Here is a 20174-nt window from a genome sequence, read left to right as displayed (position 1 = left end):
TGGTTGACTGAAAAGCCTAACAGTTATAAATTAACTGACGAGGGGAACCCGTCAAGTGTAACAACCTGATTTCCCAGAAACTTCACTCAGTGAAAGAGGGCTCGAAATAATTTTTTTTACCGAGCTCGATAGCTGCAGTCGCTTTATTGCGGCCGGTATCCAGTATTTGGGAGAGAGTGGGTTCGAGCCCCACTGTCGGCAGCACTGAAGATGGTTTTCCGTGGTTTCCCATTTTCACACCAGGCAAATGGTGGTGCTGTACCTAATTAAGGCCATGGCTGCTTCCTTCCCACTTCTAAACGTTTCCTGCCCCATCATCACCATAAGACCTGTCTGTGTTGGTGCGACGTAAAGCAACTTGCAAAAAAAAAATATTTTAAATAAATGTTTTGGTTTATCCGTAAACACTCGACAGTTTCCAACAAAATGATGGTTGAAGTTTCTGACGTCTTTTATGTGCCTTTTAGAGCATAACAAGTTGAACTGATGCGGTAGTGCAGCGGCTATCGCCGTGGCTTTCCACTTTTGCACCCCGTGTTCAAATCCCCATGAAATTGTTCTTTTGTTTGTTTCATTTATCTACTTACGCCCATTGACAATTACTGCACAAATGTTTCTTATCATGTTAGTGAATACAAGGGCATTATGTTGATTGTAAAATTACAACTGAGTTTCACAATAAGTGTTATATATTTATGACATAAATGGTATATTTCAGAGATTACAATGTTAATGCTTATATTAATGCTTCAGGGAGATACAGTGCGTTTCCTTGGATGATACCAATTGTAGAAACATTCGAAACATAGAAATTTCACACAACACAAGCATCACGTGAAGGCAGGTTTGCCACAGCTATATTTCTGGGTGATGATGTCACTCGGGAAAGAAACGTTATTAACATTACTGAAGATTGCATGGGTTGGCAGTAAGTTTGCTACAAACCATGCATAATGGATCATTTTTCCAAAAACTGGCACTTTCAATTGATTATGAATCAATGCGTGGATTTTTATTCCTTCGCGTCTAGTCGTGATATCGCTTTGCTGTTCAATGAGTGTAAGCAATTGATGTTTAAAAAGTAATTTACCAGGTAGAACATCAAAATATGAAAAAGGACAATGATATGTCAAAATACATTGTACAAAACCACGTGTAGCCATCATCAATGGACAAAAGCAAATAAATGAAAAATTAATCGGGATTCAAACACAGGGTGCAAAAATGTGAAGCCACCATGTCGTTTAAACTTGCTACGCACTAATAGGCATGTGAAGCACGTCAGAAACTTCGACCCTCATTTTCTTGGAAAGGGTAGAGTGTCTACGGATAAGCCAAAATATGTGTTTGCTTATTTCAACCACTTTTTCGCTGAGCAAAGTTTTTGGCAAAACAGGTTGTTACACTTGGAGCGTTCCTCACATGAGTCAAAACTGAGAAGAGATGGCTTCAGATATTACAAACTATACCAACTTGGTCTATAAAAAGTTATTGGGTTGTTTTGAGGTTATTCAATGTGTATGGTCGGATCGGCTCATAATATAAGTCAACAATCACACTTGCCTTGACGGAGAATAATGCAATGTATTCAAAACGTTGGCAAACTGTATAGAATGTACAGAAGACAACAACGTGGTTCAACACGGAAGAAGGATTTAATAACTTTCATGTAATATAGATACTTGTTCTAGATGCGACATGCGATAGCAGATTTATTGAATAAGATGTAGTAGAGGATGCGGTTGTCAACATACAGTTATAACAATGGCATAAATGAAAATGTAAAAGGACAAGGACAATTTCCACATCTTTATACACTGCTGTATTCAAATAGATGGGCAAAGTAATGAACTTCATTCTGGTTCCATATTGATTTTAAATATCTAAGATGAAAATCTGAAAGAATTTAATTATACAAAGTCCACCTATTTAATACATGTTTGCCATTTAATAAAGGGTCTGTTTTAAAAAGGGGATGCCTGGCCGAGGTGGTAAAGGCTTGCTCGGTTCGCCCGGAAGGACGTGGGTTTGAATCCCTGTCAGGAAGTCGTAAAATATAAGAAAGGAGATTTCCACTTCCGGAGGTGCATACATCCATTCCTCTTCCACCCCCTATGAGCTTGATTCTGCTTCCGTTCTTTGTAATTTGTGCCTTGCCATTATTTGTATTGACCTTCTGGGATCCTGTTCTCCTTCTGTGTTTGTCCTATGTTCTTGGTCTTTTACCACCCATATTTATTGCTGTCTTGTCTCTTCCCTTTTGCTGTGTTTATCCATCTTACTTCTTATCCTACACTTTATGCATCAAGACTGAAGATCTGTCAAGTGGCATGATTAGTTCTGTAGCTTAGCTACTGACTTCACATCCAGAAGGCTGAGGTTTGATTCCAGGTTGAGATTTTTATCTCAAAAATCATGTGGCATCAGGAAGGTCACTCGACCTTAAAACTCTGACCAAACCCACAATGAGCCTGAGTGGCTCCAGCAATCCCTAATGTTACACCCCTGGCTTCAGCACAACAAAACCAAAAATTTTCTATGAAGAAACTAACATTCATTCTTCACCCATTGAAAAATAGGAATGTGCTTACACCATCCTACATCACTGAGAAAGAAGAGACTCCTATGTGGACACTTGGACTTGCAGTTTGGGGAAGAGGCTGGTGAAATGCTTGGAGTGTGGTGCTATATGGAGTAGAGACCTGGACGCTAAGGAAGAGAAAAGACACTAGAAGCATTTGAGATGTGGTTATGGAGAAGGATGGAAAGGATATCCTGGATGGAAAGGGTACAGAATGAACAGATATTGGAGAGAGTTGGAGTAAAGACAAAGTTATTACAAACCATCCATACAAGGAAGAGGAAATGGCTTGGGCACTGGCTACAGAGTGTTTGCTGATCGGTAAATGGAAGGAGAAGAAGAGGACGAAGAAGGTGGACAGTGTCAAAATAGCAGGGAATGATGAAGAAACTGCGAGGATGGCTTCAGACAGAACTGCATGGAGAGTGGCTGTGTGAAGACCTGCCTAAGTACAGAACATGTTATATTATAGTTCTAAACCCATGAGTTGATTTGCAACAGTTTTCCATTCTTCTAATTTTTTTGGCCTTCATTTTCAGTTCCTTGTAGTTTCCACATTTCATATCTGACATGATTTGGCTCATATATTCCAAACATGGTCTCGCAACAGCGGGCTCGGCAGGAGCCTCGCCGGAGGAGAGGACCGCGCGGGGCCATCCGACTCCTCCTTCTCGAAATGTTTTTTGATAAAACAATTTCGGTAATGATCCTTCCGCAGGTTCACTTATGAAAACCTTGTTACGACTTTTACTTCCTCTAAATAATCAAGTTTGGTCATCTTTCCAGACACATTGGAAACTGCGTGAAGCAGATCCCGCGCACCGGTCCAAAGACCTCAGATTAGGGCCTGCAGGACCTGCAATGCAGGCGGGCCCGGGCCTTTAAGGGGCCCCGTATACAGCTCGCAAAAAAAAAAAAAAAAATCTTCTTTAGCGATGGCAATGCAAGTTCTTACCTCCCTACTTCTTCTCATATAATCCGTTGTTACGCTTCCTAGGTATTTGAAAGCTGACACTTGTTCAATGTCTTTCTGGTTTATCTTAACTGAAGAAGAAGAATGGTACTTTAAATAAAAGATTAGGTTCTGATGAGGAAACCAACATTTCTAGTACATTGACTCAATATTTTGATATTTTCAAATCTATTTTTCAGTTTAGCATATGTCCATGGATTTTTCAGATCACCTAGTACAGGTCTTTCTATTTGACATTTGTTGATGACCTTTGCATCTGGTTGTGAGATGATGATGAAGATGATAAAGGAAGAATGGATGTTATTTTCTTCATAGGAATATTTTGGTTTTGCTGTGCTGAAGCTGTGTGCGTAATAATAGAGCCTGCAATGCTGGCAGACCCTGGCTTTCAAGGGGCCCTGCAGACCCCTCACACACACACACACACACACACACACACACACACACACCTAGCCTAATGTCACTCTGCACAGGAATGGTCCGGGCAATTTTTTAGAATCAGTCTAAATACTGTAGTTTGTTTTACAATTTGTACATAGAGAAACTGCTGTTTGGTTGCATCTAGCAGCAGTTATTATAGCACAACTGCAAACAATGCTTGCCCTTGCTATCACTCACAACACCACGGTACACTCCTCACAAAAGACCTGCACCAAATCATTTTATAATAATTGCAGTAACAAAAACTGATACAAAAAAATCACATTTTACTTAGAAAATGACACTTTCTTGATGTGTATTATGCACAATTTGTGCTGAACATTTGACTTCCATTCAACAACAATATATAATGCCAATAAGAAGAAGGTTTAGTAACACTCTGTCAATTCAGTTTCGAAGGAGCTCACTTTGCATAAACGCTATCAGTTGTGCTGTTTGATATACGGTATTTCAAGCTTTATTTGAACAGTTTTTGATTTAATTTTGTTTGTGTATTTTCCTGTGTTATAATCAAATCAATTATTATAACCGAGACTTTGGTATCGGTTACAGAGTATAGTTCCATAGTTATTGTGAAATGAAACCAATTTTAAGTACAAACAACTAAGTGGTGTATGGTTCAGCAGCTTAGCCGTTAAACTACAGATTCAGCCAAATAAAACATATTAAAATTATATTTTAATAATCCTACAATTGTGAATAATGTCTTTGTTTGTATAATTTGACAATATATGGCATATTATCTTCCTGCTATAAGTAAATTCATATTAGCATTTTCAACACTACCACATTTTAACATGGGCCCTGCCAGTGAACTGGGTCCTTTACCTGAATTTTAATACATTATTACACAACAGCAAAACATAGTACTTACCTGATTTTTGTATCATACAAAGGTATCTCAGCCATCCAAAATGAAGATATTAATCAGGAAGTACATATCTAAAGTAATTTAATTATACTAGTCTTGTGAAAATATAAAAATTGTACAGAAAAATCTTTTACATTCAAGTTATACCAATAAGCCTCCTCTAACAATAAAAATGAATAATTTAATGTGGCTACTTAAGCTACAAATAAACACAATTATATTTGAAATACAAAACTTACCTATTTAGGAATAGTTTGTTTTGGTATAGTAGCCCTGAAAACATTTGGCTATGTACTGTTCAACCTTGCACTTCGTGTGCTACCATCTACTTTCTTTTTTTCTTTGTCTAAACAAAAAAATAAGCCCAAATTTCTGGAGAGGTGAAGTATTTATGTCGTTTGTATTTGGAGTAAAGTAATGCAGCTAAAAATCTTGCATTTGAAAGTGATGTAACAAATAAAAATCTTTCCTGAACTAATAATAATAATTTCATGTGACTATTTGTAGCTGGGTGTAGCCCTTGTAAGGCGGACCCTCTGATGAGGGTGGGTGGCATCTCCATGTGTAGGTAACTGCACGTTATTGTGGTGAAGGATAGTGTTATGTGTGGTGTGCGAGTTGCAGGGATGTTGGGGACAGCACAAACACCCAGTCCCCGAGCCAAGGGAATTAACCATTTAAGGTTAAAATCTCCGACCCGGCCGGGAATCGAACCGGGGACCCTCTGGACCAAAGGCCAGCAGGCTAACCATTTAGCCATGGAGCCAGACGTCCCTGAACTATCACTTGATATGTTATCTGGTTCGTAAGCAGAGTCTTCATCACTGTCATCTATTTCTGAACCCACTTCTCCCAATAAAATATTCAAGATATTACCATCACAGAGCCGGCATGATAACAGTAACACAGTTGACGTGTGACAGATTTGGTGTGCTCAGCACTCAGCACATCAAGTGTTTCAGTAGAGGTCACGGCAAGGAGAAACTACACTTTTTATCATTTCAGTTTTAATTTCCCGATAACTGCTGCATTCTAGTGGACATTCGATAAACTGTTACCCCCAAGCAAGTTACGGGAGCCATACGGGATACATACAGTTGCCTGTAAACACGTGCAAAAATCATGCTCGTATGGTATACCGGCGCCGTTCACAACGAGGAAACTAGTGTGCCCATATCCTGTGCAGGCATAGGATTGAAAGTGTTAGTTATTTATAGGTTTTACATTTTATTTGGAAGGCGGACCCTTATCATATTTGTTACGTCCCTGGTTGAAGCATTTGATTCTTGAGTAAGGTATATAGGCAGTCTTCTGATAGGTGACCACGTGTTGCTGATTGAAAGAGAAGTGTAAAGAAACTGGACAGGGTTCAACAGCATCTCTTTGCAGGATCTGATTAAAATGAATGTTTTGGCAGATTAATCATAATTGTAATGATGATGATAATGATATTTAGGGGTAATTAATAATTTTCCTGGTAACTTGGAACACTCCTGATAAAATGTCTTCACACATGATACTGGACATATTGTTTTATCTTGTTGCAGTTGATGGAGGCAAGGTGCACACGTGGCGTACTTGTGCCACAGGCACTGACTTGATGATCAAAATGGAAGGATGTGTGAAGCACACAGTACAGGACTACACTGCTATCTGCAATACAGATGGGTGTAATGGATCCATACTGTGAATTATCATTTGACTCTGACTACTCATCATCTTTTTTAGTTGGAACACTTGTGTTTGAGTTACCATTCTCTACTACTATACAATGATCAAGTTCACATTAAATTGATCACTTTACTGTACATACTTTTCTAACAGTTACATGTTAAAGACTATATGCCATTCTTAAATAAAGATTCACTAGAAAGGAGGTTTTATGTTATTCCTGGAGAGGGCATGTAAAATTATGCTGCGAGGTGTTTCAGACCGGGTCTGGGAAAAATTGCATAAATTGAGCAAAAACTATTTTTAATGTTACAAAACCAGTAAATAATTTTGAACCAACTTGTAAATAATGTTCAAAGGTATTTTAACAATCCAAAAATTTGATGTTCAACAATTGAAAGTCTTTTGATTTCTCTTTCCCTATTCCTGTCCATGATGTGTTGGACTTCAGTGTATACGAAGGCATTATTTTACTCAAAAATAAAATAGAACTGACACATTCTTACTATATTAGCTGAAAAAGTAAACTAAAACTTAACTTCTAAACTCCTGTATGTCATGAGGCGCGCTAGGAGTTTTAGACACAGTTTGAGTTTGGAGTGAAACCTTGGTGTCGTAGCACACGATTATGATAATCACTTGCATTATCATTCATGTGAAAATTTGAACACTTTCATAAACACCCTTGTTTATAATTTAAATTATGCTGACTGAGATTTAACAAAATGTCACAGTTAATAGTATAACGTAGTAGTGTCACACTGAAATTAATATTGATTCAGAGACTAATTTTCACACAAGTAACGTGGTAATAAACTCAGTTCCACAAGAACAAAAGTAAGTTATATCGAGAAGTTTCTACATGCGCACAGAATATAAATTCGACTTGACTCTTGTCACCTAAGTCCAATACATGACTTGTCATAATCAGAGTTCCAACACACGCAAAATTTATAAGTTCAACTTGACAGATATAATCCAAGTCTACTATATAAAGACTTTGAATAATTAGAACTTCAACACACGCCAATATTCTATGTTCAACTTCAATTAATAGACTCAATGTCCATCATAAAGACTTGGTTACTTTGTAGTTTAACACGTGCACAAATTATAAGTTCAACACACCTGTCAGAATTTAAGTCCCACATGAAGTCTTTGAATATCCAAAGATAGCCTCTGTCAGCATTTCGAACACAGCAGTGTGAAGATTCAGGCTGGACACCCAGCTATGACTGTCTGATCAGGGTCAAGTGTGCTCAGCTTATATTCAGTTTGGGGCTCCTATGTAATCAGATAACGTGATCCCTTTGAAGCAGATTATCTCATGAATCCCTTGACGGATTTTCTTGAGATTCATAATTTGAGATGTTTATGTTATTCTCTTCAAAATGACGCATCACTCAAGTCACTGCGATTATTATAATAGGAGTTTTAAAATTTTTCCACATCGAATGATCGCGAAGGCGTGATGTTCATATCCAGAATATACCATGCCATGCAGGCTACACGTGGCATCAGGCGGGTAGTCTATCCTGTCCCTGCAGCTACATCACATGCACAGCTGTCGCTGGCTCGCCTTCTCGCTCCTCCGAACGTAAACAAACCAAGTTCGCTCTGAACGTCTTGCATGATGATTAGGTACAATATTAATAGTCAAAAAATACGGCATGTACAGGTCGTAACCAGTACAGTATATACATTAAAACCAAAAAAGACCCCTACAAAATGGTACGTTTTTTGTTGCCCTCTGAGTGAATTTCGACCGAGCGGTAAAGGCTGTAAGTTTACCCACTTAAGTGCAGTAATAATAGTTCTTTTTGAGATTTTGATTCAATAATATACAATAAAAATTTCAGCAATGGAACAATTTTACACATTTATTACAATTAAATAGAAGTATGGCATGATAATACAATTACAATTAAAATCGTTTAGTATTTGACTACACACTATGAAACTAACTGACAATAAAAAAACTGCCAGACTGACGAATGCGAGCGGCAAGCGGGTAAATTATACCTCATTGTCCATGACTTTGGTTGCTACCCTTCCTCGCAGCACATGCAAAGTCTCCACTACTTGCTGTGGCATTATATACAAATCAGTTAGCCGAGACGAACAACATTTTGTGCGTATTTATGCTAATAATTTTGTTAATAATTAAAGAAAATAAAGGAGACAATTATCTGATAAGACAAAAGAGCTTGTACAAATCGCCTTTAAAAAAAATTACTACTTTCAGCCGGCTAAAATGGAATAAAAATGTAATGTTTTCTCCACATCGCCTACTGCTCAGAGGATGGAAGCTAGCGGCCCACTACGTTAAGAACTATGAACATTGAACCCGATTGAAAAGACTATGATGCACCCTCTCCAGGGTTAATAAAGGTGATACAGTTTTCCGGGTGTGGTGTACAAGCGCTCGCTACATATCTCCTTCTTCATACATCTTCTGTACCTGTACATCCTCCCATTTGTGTCCTCTCTCCTCCACATCTGATCTTACAGTCTATATCCAGAGTTTTCTTGGTCTTCCCTAAGGTCTTCTTCCTATGAGATTAAGGTCAAAATATTTTCTGGCAGGTCTTTCCCTGTTCATTACCATTATGTGCCTGTACCACTGAAGTCTGCATTTCTTTATGACACTGGCAATAGGAATCTCGATACCAGCTACTTTCCTATTCACTTCATTTCTGATCTTGTCCTTTCTGGTAGTTTGGTTCATGGTTCTAATGAATCTCATTTCAGTTGGTTGGATTCTACTGAAGACTTTGTTTAGTAGGGTACATGTTTCTAAACTGTTCGTGAGGATTGATACAAAGTAAGTGTGGTACACGGTTGTTTTTGCTTTTTGTGGTATTTTGCAGTCCCAGAGAAGATTTCTGACTTGATTGTAGAAGTTTGATGCTTTCTGTGTCCTGCTGAGTATTTCCTGCCTAACAGTGTTGTCTTTCGAGTTTGTGCTTCCGAGGTACTTGAAGTGGGAAGCGGATTTGAGTTTTACTCCTTCCACAAATATATTTGAGCGTGTTCCTTCCCTGTTGATGATCATTTCCACTGTCTTTGTTTTGCTCATCTTCAGTCCAAATTTTTGAATGTATTATTCTATTCATTAAGTTTCTTCTGAACTTCAACTTCTGTCTCTCCCCATAAAAGCACATCATCAGCAAATACTAGGGCGTTTGGTTCACTGTCCATTTTCTTGATAGATTTTATGACCTTGTCCATTACCTACTATTACGAACAGGAGTGGTGATAGGGTACTTCCTTGTTGGACACCTCTCTTTGTTTCAAACCAGGTTGTCAAAACAGGCAACCTGTATTGTACTATTTCCTAAAATAATATGCAATTTAGGTCAGCATTTTAATTTCTTTGTGAGCCTTAACTCTAGTGTATTAGCTGAATTGTAAGGCAGCCATTCTCAAACTGTAGTTGGTGGACTCCTGTGGTCCGCGATGATAATCCAGTGGTTCCACAATAATAAATTAAATTGTAAGTATTAAAGAGCAAAATTTTATTGTACACACACAATTCATAGATCATTAAATTTATGAGCTATGTCTTCACTATTATATAACTTTCATACAGTATAGAGTATGTAACTCTTTAGGCAATCAGTAGACGCTTGCATATATCTTCAGTCTTCAGCCTGAAGGTTGGTTGGATCATCAACAGATCCATCATCAGCTGTCAAAGATGGCCTAAGCATCACTGAAGAAGCATTCTAGCAAAATGAGAAGTGAGGTAGACCCCGTTGCTTTCCTTGCTGAGCCAGAAGTTGTTGTTATTACATATCAGTCTGCCAATCCCACTGAAATGCATGCAACAACTGACCCTATGTGCAACATTTTCACGCCATTCACAGCAGGGACTAGCTACATAAAGAATGGCATTACTAGTATCACTCATGCCTCAGTCACTTTCATATTGTCAAAGCCAAGAATAAGACTGAGACAACACTAGGTCCTACCAGCAAAGGCATAACTTTTAAAATGGCTGATAGATGGCATGGAGTGCCTTCATTTGTAGTTTAGTTTGGTACACATCCAGTTGCGACAATGCAGTCAAGTGTGTTACCTGATGCTAACAGATCCATCATTTCATATTGATATAGAGACTATCTTCACTCTTCCATGTACTCAAACTGCAGGAAACAATAATAACGTGTAAGTATAATAGTACTTGCAGACAATAATATCAATCAATCAATCAATCAATCAATCAATCAATCAATCAATCAATCAATCAATCAATCAATCAATCAATCAATCCTGATCTGCATTTAGGGGAGCTGCCCAGGTGGCAGTTTCTCTATCTGTTGTTTTCCTAGCATTTTCTTAAATGATTGCAAAGAAATTGGAAATTTAATTAGCATCTTGCTTGGTAAGTTATTCCAATCCCTAACTCCCCTTCCTATAAACAAATATTTGCCCCAATTTGTCCTCTTGAATTCCAACTTTATCTTCATATTGTGATCTTTCCTACTTTTAAAGACACCATTCAAACTTATTCATCTACTAATGTCATTCCATGCCACCTCCATGCCCAAACTTTGCAACATTTTTGTAACGTTTCTCTTTTGTTGGAAATCACCCAGAACAATTCGAGCTGCATAACCATATGAAGAGAACTGTACCCTTTATTAACAATCCCATTTATGTGATTACTACAATGAAGATCTTTCTTTATATTAACACCTAGGTACTTACAATGACTCCCATAAGGATCTTTCACCCCATCAATGCAGTAATTAAAACTGAGAGGAATTTTCCTATTTGTAAAACTCACAACCTGAATTTTCAACCTGTTTATCATCATACCATTACCTGGTGTCCGTCTCACAACATTTTGTTGTTGCTCACAATCTTGTAACTTATTTATTAGTCTATACATAATAATACCATCTCTAAAAAGCCTTATCTCTGATTCAACTTTACTCTTATCATTTATACTGTATTTATAAGAAAACATAAAGATCCAATAATACTGCCTTGAGGAATTCCCCTCTTAATTATTATAGGGTCAGATAAAGTTTCACCTACTCTAATTCTCAGAGATCTATTTTCTAGAAATATAGCCACCCATTCAGTCACTCTTTTGTCTAGTCCAATTGCACTCATTTTTTCCAGTGGTCTTCCATGATCCACCCTATCAAATGCCTTAGACAGGTCAATCGCTGGCTGAAGTGTGCGTGTCATTCGAATAGTTATACAACTGGAAATCTCAACCGCCAGCTGCATAAAATTAAAGTGTAAAAAAAATATCATAAATATGATGAAAAGTGCCTGGAACTAGGATTTACTGTGCTGAATGTTAGATATGACGAGAAGTTCCTATGTGTGTGTTATATTGTGACATTTCATCAAATGAGTGTATGAAATCATTAAAATTAAAACATCTCCAAACCATGAATGGCAGTGTAACTGCCAAGCCAATCAACTATTTGCACAATAAATTCGTTGCATTTCACTAAACGAAGAAAGTACTCATGAACAGTGTTACGGGCAGCAAGGAAAATATAGTTTAAGCATGATATCAGGTTTCCCTATTAATTGCAAAACATGGCCAACCATATACCATTCGAGAGAAGCTACTACTGCTTGCAGCAAAACTGATGGTAAATACTGTACTTGGTGGAAAGTACTCAAAACAGCTGGATGCTATATCATTTTCAGATAACACCATCATGTGAAGAATAGAATATATGTCAGCAAATGTATGAGATACATTGTTGGAATGAGTAAAACCTGTTTATGCTATGCTTTGCAGGTCGACGAAAGCACTGATATTTATAACAATGCAAACATTAATTTTCACTTGGTATGAATTCGAAAACATGATCTGTGATGATTTGCTATTTTGCTCAGTCTTACCCATGCACGCATATGCCGAGAGTATCTTTGTGGTCCTCAGCACATTCATGAATCAAAATGAACTTAACTGGGAGTAATGCGTTGGATTAATTATCGATGGCACTAGGTCCTCATCTGAAAAATTTAAAGGCGTTATTGCAGGCTTGAAGACTGTTGCCACTCGTATAACTTGGATGCATTGTTGCATCCACCACAAAGAACCAGCAACTCGCAATATGCCCCCAAAAATTGATGTTGTGCTGAAAGAAGCTGTGAAAGTTGTTACTGGTAATTTGATCAAAGCCAGGTCTCTAAATTCTAGGTTATTTTTGGAGCTATGCAAGGAGATAGGAAGTGACCATGAACATTTGCTATTGCGTACAGAAGTTAGGTGGTTGTCGAGGGGCAAAATTTCTTCTCAATGGGATATACAACTTCAAAATCTCCTTCAATAGTTTCTCATTGCTTGGGAGACTTATTTAGCAGATATATTCAGTCATATGAATGAACTGATTCAAGTCGGCAAGGAATGCAAGTCACTCTCTTCACAGTCCAGGGCAAAATAGATGAAATAATAAAGAAAATGCTGAATCAGCAAAACCGAATTTGATTTGTCACCAACACTTCATGATTTCCTGTCTAGAAATGAACAAATGCTATCAGACCATATACGTGATGTAATGGTGAATTGCAATGATTCACACTCAGATAATACATTCTGCCTCTCGTGGAGAAAATATCATCACTGAATCACAAAAATGATGCTAAGCTGTACGGTTGTTTGCAATCCTTTTCATTGCTATGTAGTTTCCCATTCTGGTATCTTCCTGGATTTGCTTGAGATACAGTATCTTGGTTTTCCTCAAGGTTGCTTTCTGTTAATGAATCCTTTCACCCAATAATTGTCATCAGCAGCAGCGGCTCCTGAGGGGAACTGGCGGGGGGGCACTACTTTTTCACAGATTTACGTACTCTGACAAATAAGTTTATGTGGTGTGTCCCTTAATATGGGATTAATTTGTTCTAACAGACATTGACTCAATCCATCCACTGTCCTGTCGATTGGATTCATGAACCTTCAGAATCTTTCATGGACGTGACCCTCTAATGCATATCGAAAAACAAGTACCAATTGGCATTTGTTTGAAACATGTGTTGTATCATCTGCTTCTATTGCAACGAATTGGGATTCCCCATTTTCTGAATAAATTTGTTCCGTACACACCTTCAACATAAAGTCGAGAAGTTCGTTCTGAATGGTCTTTGACGCACCTTTAAGTACATAAGCTTTGGCCAGGTGTTCTTTCATAGCAACGGGTATTTCAGCTGTAAAATGAGTGAGACCTTTGAAAATTTCAGGATTTACAGAATTTTCTGTCTCATCATGGCCACGAGTGCCACTTCAAGTACGCCACAGAATTTTATGCACTGAATAATCCTGCATAATATGTGCCTATTTTTCCTAACCTGATCATTGTGTTTGTTAATGGATTGGTGATAAGCAGAATCCAGTTGAGTCACTGCATTAACTATCCCTAGCACAGCTAATGCTTTTTAATTTTTCTTTCAAGTGTTTGAGATCTGTTACTCTGGTTTTCATCCACGTCATGTCATGTCATGTCCGAATAACATGCACGGAAAACAGAAAAACACATTCCTTGAATCGCAGCCACGCAACCCACTCGTATTCTGTATACAGCCCTGGCAGGAATCTACGTTGATATTTGCGCCCTTTATATTGTCCGCATTGTTCTAGTTGTAAATGGGGTGTTGGTCGACCGAGTGTCTTTATCTCCATCTTTTCAGTTAGGGACAGTTGAGAAAAAGGTCTATTTAAAACATTACTAACAGAATTCATGGTACGTAGCCTACAGGTTAATCATACCTGTGTGGTATACCTTAAGCGACTCTTCATAGGGATTCTATCCGCACACAACACACGACAGATTTACTTTGAACGACACCACACTAAATATTACAAGATAGGATACTGACTAATTTCATTAGCCAGTAAAGCACGTTTATCAGACCGCAGATGACAGACTTGGAACACGAATTTGAAACGGATGTTCTGCTCGGCGCAATAAGCCTTCGCGTAGTTTCGGAATTGTAGCGGGCTGGCTTCGGCAATGACCCAATCTCCCATTCAGTGCATGTTAAAAAATAGTTAGTTCCACGCATGCATGAATGAAAATTACCTAAGAAAGAGTCAGCAGCTAAGGGCACAGGGCCCAGCATGACCGGCCAGCGTAGAGCCCGCCGGAGGAAGCAAAGTTCGTGTCTGATGAAAACATTGACGCACTAGCTGCATGCGGCGCCTAATACCAAACTGAATGTATCAGCATTCAAATTGCCAGTATTTATAAAACATGCATTAACAGTTACTTAGCTGGAGGGGCACGTGCCCCTCTGCCCTTTAGAGCGAGCCGCTACTGGTCATCAGCTGAAAATGGCATAATGAGAAATCCCTTCTTAGAAACTGAACATGAACTGCCCTCCTTTGAGAAAGATCAACTAGCAGATGTAATGTTTGATTCTTTTTCTGTATCACAACTCCATGTTTCTGATCAATTTCTTCATCCACACATGTCTCCTATACCCTGCCATCTCTAAAAAGGCAATACTGCATTTAATGCCTTTCATGACAACATATCTGTGTGAGAGTAGTTTTTATGCTCTCACATGAATGAAAATGGAGTATAGAAACAGAGATAATTTAGAGGCTGATCTGCGGATTTAAGTGATTATGGTAGAACCAGACTTAAAATGGTTGGCCTCTGGAAAACAGCACCCTCCATCTCATTGATCCAACAACTCTTACCAAGTGAATTTTCTCAAATAAATTTTCAGATCCAGGCTGTTGTAATAATTAGCCAAATGCCACATTGTTTTATCATTTTTATGCATTTAGGAAGTACGTGTATGTAAATGAAGTTACTTTAAACTTTAAAGGAAAGTAAATAGTGGGCCTATATTATACAAATAAAATTAAAAATGGTAGCATTACAAAATTCTGTCTTTTGTTTACTTAATTAAGTATTATGTTCTGTGGATAAGTGGTCCTTGGACATGCACGAGATGTGCTGAGGGGACCTCAGGCACAAAAAATTTGGGAAACCCTGTTTTAAGGGATGGATTTGTGGATACTGAAAAGACAGGTATAATTCTGAAAGTACAGTATTAACTTACATCCATACGGTATCTGCCCATATATATATATGTTGGTCCACCTAAGTCGTTCGCCTCAAATATCTTCCAACCAGTCGAAGATAGCGATAGACGGTTTTCACCCAGGTGAATAACTATAAGGAGCACATGAATGAATGTGCAGTATATGTCCCATACTTTAATAAGTACCTAGGCAGCGATACCAGCCCTAATGAAGCATACAATTCTCATGCTGTGTTAGGGGAGAAGTCAGAAACAGCCAAGAAACCAAAGAAGCTGGATTAAAGCCTTTTCATGGATTCTTTTTGATCAGGTAAAAGATACTATCCTTTGTTCTGTTTGCAAGAAAATATTTGAGGTGAAGTGTTTCCAATTTTTGACAAAAAGAATAATATTAATGTTTGGCACCATGCTGTTTCTACATCAATTACGGTGTCTGAAGAGGACCAATGATGACATGAAAAGGATAAACTACAAGCACGGAAGCTCCATCAAGCTCAGCCCCAGTCTACCCCAGCCATTCCATGCGATGTGCATGGACATATGTTTCATGCCAAAATTGAAAGAAAGGCACTGAAAAGCTAAAAGTGCATGAATTTTCAACCTGTCACAAGGAAGCAGTCCTGAAGTTGAATTATTTATAAGGTGAAGTCAATATCTGTACACAAATATCTGATGAAAAACAAAGACAAATGGTGATAAATTGTACTTGTTTGTTAAGTTATTTTCATTGCTGCCGTATCTACCTAATAAAGGTCTTGTTGTCAGAGGGCATACTGACAATGAAAGTACTATACACGAACCTTTTCTTGAGCCCTGAGCTCTCTAGTGCTGAATCGGTAGACCTCGGTTATCTTCGACATGCATATTGGCAACCTTTGAAACACAAACGATGAATCGCTTATTCATCACTGTGCGACATCTGGCGTACACTTTACGAACTAGTACTGTTGTTGTTTACACAGCAAAGCCAAACTATATCATTCATGCTAGTAACAAAATTCGCATTGAGAAATGTTATATAATGTTAAATAATGTATGTGTGACACAGTTGTTGACGTAAGATAATAAATGTTTAGAAAATTCATATCGATCAATCATATTATCGATTCAATTCAGATTTCATTTCCATCCAGTTGGCAGTATAACCGGAACTGACAGCGCTCCCTCCTCACTCCACACCCCGTAAAAATTGGGCTCAAGAAAAAGTTCGCGTATAGTAACTATTGTAACCTCCTAAGAGTACAATGTGAAGACTGAGCTGAACTGCAGATGTGGCTTCAAAGAGTGTCTCAAACATGGTCCAGTCATGATATATAAAATGAAATGCTTATTATAATGAGCCACACACTTCTACAAAAGCTAATTGCAGAAATTAAACACTCTTTATCATTTGCAATATTGTAGGATATCAAAAGGCTAGAGCGCTTCCATCTTCAAAAGCTTAGATCCAACTTTAACATCAAATGGGAGGACCTTGTTGCCAACTTTTCAGTTCTTGAGAAAGCATTGGCCACCACCTCAGATGGATAGGGCACATCCGTTGCATGAGTGAAACTAGGCTTCCTCGTCAACTCCTGCATGGTGAACTCTGCTCTGGCACAATACTTCATGGAGGCCCTTTGAGGTGTTTTAAGGATCAGCTAAAGCATACCATGAAAAGAGCTGGAATTAACATTCAATCCTGAGATATGCTTGCCGAGAATCATACACTTTGGCGTCACACTGTTTCTACATCAGTTACGGTATTTGAAGAGGATTGTCAATGACGTGAAGAGGATAAACGACAAGCACGGAAGCTCCGTCAAGCTCAGCACCACCCTCCCCCTAGCCATTCCATGTGATCTGAGTGGACGTATGTTTCATGCCAAGATTGGGCTACTAAGTCATATGAAACATATTCACAAAGCTTTGTGAGTGTGTAAATGTAAACCGCTGAAGAATATGTTCACTCGGATATAAGTTGCAACCGACGACGAATATGTGATGAAACAACTGATCTCAGTAGGAAATAAGCTTTCATTTTCTTTAAGATTGGTCACAGATTCTTTAGAAATTGAAGTCTTTTGTTGTTTTGCTTCTGCAAAACAGGAAGTACATCTTCTACCTTATTTTGTGAGAAAACATAGGAAAATAACTTTTAAATAATCTGCATGTATTTAAATCGTGTTTTATTTACCTTTAATGTATGAAATGTGACTAGGTCTGTACACAGAAGAACAAAACTAATCACAGAACTCAGAGATTCCACCCTGATTTGATTGTTAATACTAGTATTTTGTCAAACCACTTTTTGCTGCCATAACAGCCTGCACTCTGTAACCTATGTATCGTATGTATGTATGTATGTATGTATGTATGTATGTATGTATGTATGTATGTATGTATGTATGTATGTATGTATGTATGTATGTATGTATGTATGTATGTACCATGGTTTCCCATTTTCACACCAGGCAAATGCTGCAGCTGTACCTTAATTAAGGCCATGGCCATTTCCTTCCTATTCCTATGCCTTTCCTATCCCATCGTCGCCATAAGAACTATTGGTGTCAGTGCGACGTAAAACAAATAGGAAAAAAAACAGTTCCCATACATTCTCCATTTGGTTGAGGTTGGAAGAATTACCCGGCCAGTCCAATAGAAGAAATTCCTTTTCCTTTAAGAAACTCTTGGCAGACTTTGCTGTATTGCAGGGTGCACAATGTTGCATTTAAAAAATTCTTTCAATTTTTTTTGAACTACTCCTAGAGTTGTAGAAGCTATTGAGTTTGCAGAACATTGATGTACTATTGTTGTTTCATCATATCTTCCACAATGTGCAGCCTACCCAAACCTTTGCCATTAATTGTAGACCACAACATTACTGGAGGTGGATGCTTGATATTCTTTACCGCACGATCTTCATTGTATTTTTCCAATGGTCTTCTCTTAATAAACCAAGCCGTGTTTATTAAAATCTGGAAGGTGCATTCATCACTAAAGCATACCTGAAACACAACAAATCATGAAAACTTTTAAAACTACCGGTATGGATAATTTTCAAAGCAAAATGAAGAATTGGTAAACTTACTGATCTCCTATTTTTCAATGCAAAGTTCTTGTACAACATAGCCTCAGTGGCAGCTGGTAGTATCTGAAGCTGGGTGTTGCACCAACATTTACAGTGTCACATTTTTATAGCTTACAGAAATAACAATAAACTCTATTATTGTTAAGTAGGTAATGAACTACATTCCTACTAATACTGTAATATATATCTGGCAATTAAAACCCAGAAAATAAGAAGCTAATTATATGAGGCGGTCCGTTCCAAAACTCGTCTTATCCATTTAAAAAAAGAAATGAGTTACAGGTAGCATTGCCTTCTTGGTGATGTTTGTGATAGTTCTAACACAAAATTAAGCACCAAAACTCGCCTTTTCCCATAGAAATCTGTCACCAAACTTAGGCTATTGTTCCATAACTCACCTTATCCACGGCGCTTGTCATTCCAAAACTCGCCATATACAATCAACTAATAGGAATGGATAATTACAGCACGTGACTCACGCTACAATATACCCGCGTTTTATGCCAGTCTTTCCACTCTTTGAGTTGCTCTTGAACTGTGTTAGTCTTTCATGCAGTTTTGTGCTGTGAATAGAGTATATTAAGATGACCGAAAATATTGCTCTTGTTGTGGAAGGTATATAAAACTTGCTAAAACAGAACAGTTTCACATTGAGTTCTGCCAAAAGACATTCTTGAATGTATTGCATGTCAGCAAAGATCGGGTTCAGAGGATTGCCAGAAATCACTTCACGACAGGGAAACTTCCAACAGAAAAGAGGGGAGGAGCTAGGATCAAACCAGAGTACGCTGAAAAGAGGCAATCCGTGAAACGTTTCATTGAAAGTGTGCAGTGTTGTGAAAGTCACTATTGCCGCGGAAAGTCACCGGTCAGACAGTATCTACCCGGAAATTTAAGCAACGCTAAGCTTTACAAAATGTATAACAAGAAATCACCTGAAGAAGTGAGGGTGAAGAGGTGGTTCTTCCGTGAAATTTTTATGCGTTGCTACAACATAGGATTTGGAACACCAGTTACTGATGCTTGCTCAAAGTGCATAGAGCTCAAGGAGAAAATTAAACTTGAAAGTTCGAACGTATCACTGAAGAATGATTTAATCTTGGAACTTCGAGTACACAAACTAAGGGCTGCAGCTTTTTTCAAAAAGCTCCAAGAAGAAAGGGACAGCATGGCAATATTTTCATTTGACTGCCAAAAGAATCTTGTGAATCCAAAAGTTCCAGATCAAATTGCATATTACAGTCGCCAATTGTACACCTATAATTTTACCATTGTGAGGGGTACCTCACATGCCAAGTTGACAAAGGAGAATATTTTTACATACACATGGATGGATCATGAATTCAACAAGGGGTCTAATGAAACGTCATCTGCAGTTTACCATCGATTATCACAAACTGATTTGTCAAACTTCACTACTATACGAATTCGTGCGGATGGCTGCGGAGGACAGAACTGCAAATCTACAATGATAGCAATGTGCTCATATATCTTGACACACACAGCTCCGCCTAATATAGAAAGTGTTGAATTGGTCTTT

The 20174-nt window shown here is 38.1% G+C and overlaps 1 protein-coding gene across 1 annotated transcript in view; it reads left to right on the top strand.

Annotated features, from left to right (window-relative positions):
• Window positions 1-6937, top strand: part of LOC136874090 (uncharacterized) — a 29324-nt gene extending 22387 nt beyond the window's left edge. Inside the window, exon 3 of the mRNA XM_067147639.2 lies at window positions 6414-6937. Within this exon, the coding sequence (XP_067003740.1) occupies window positions 6414-6556 (143 nt within the window). The 3' untranslated portion in view covers window positions 6557-6937. The remainder of the gene's footprint in view (window positions 1-6413) is intronic.
• Window positions 6938-20174: the final 13237 nt, after the last annotated feature.

Source organism: Anabrus simplex, chromosome 1 (assembly GCF_040414725.1).
Source record: "Anabrus simplex isolate iqAnaSimp1 chromosome 1, ASM4041472v1, whole genome shotgun sequence".
NCBI lineage: Eukaryota > Metazoa > Arthropoda > Insecta > Orthoptera > Tettigoniidae > Anabrus > Anabrus simplex.
The sequence above is the reverse complement of the archived record's forward strand: the minus strand, read 5'-3'. Positions and strand labels throughout refer to the sequence as shown.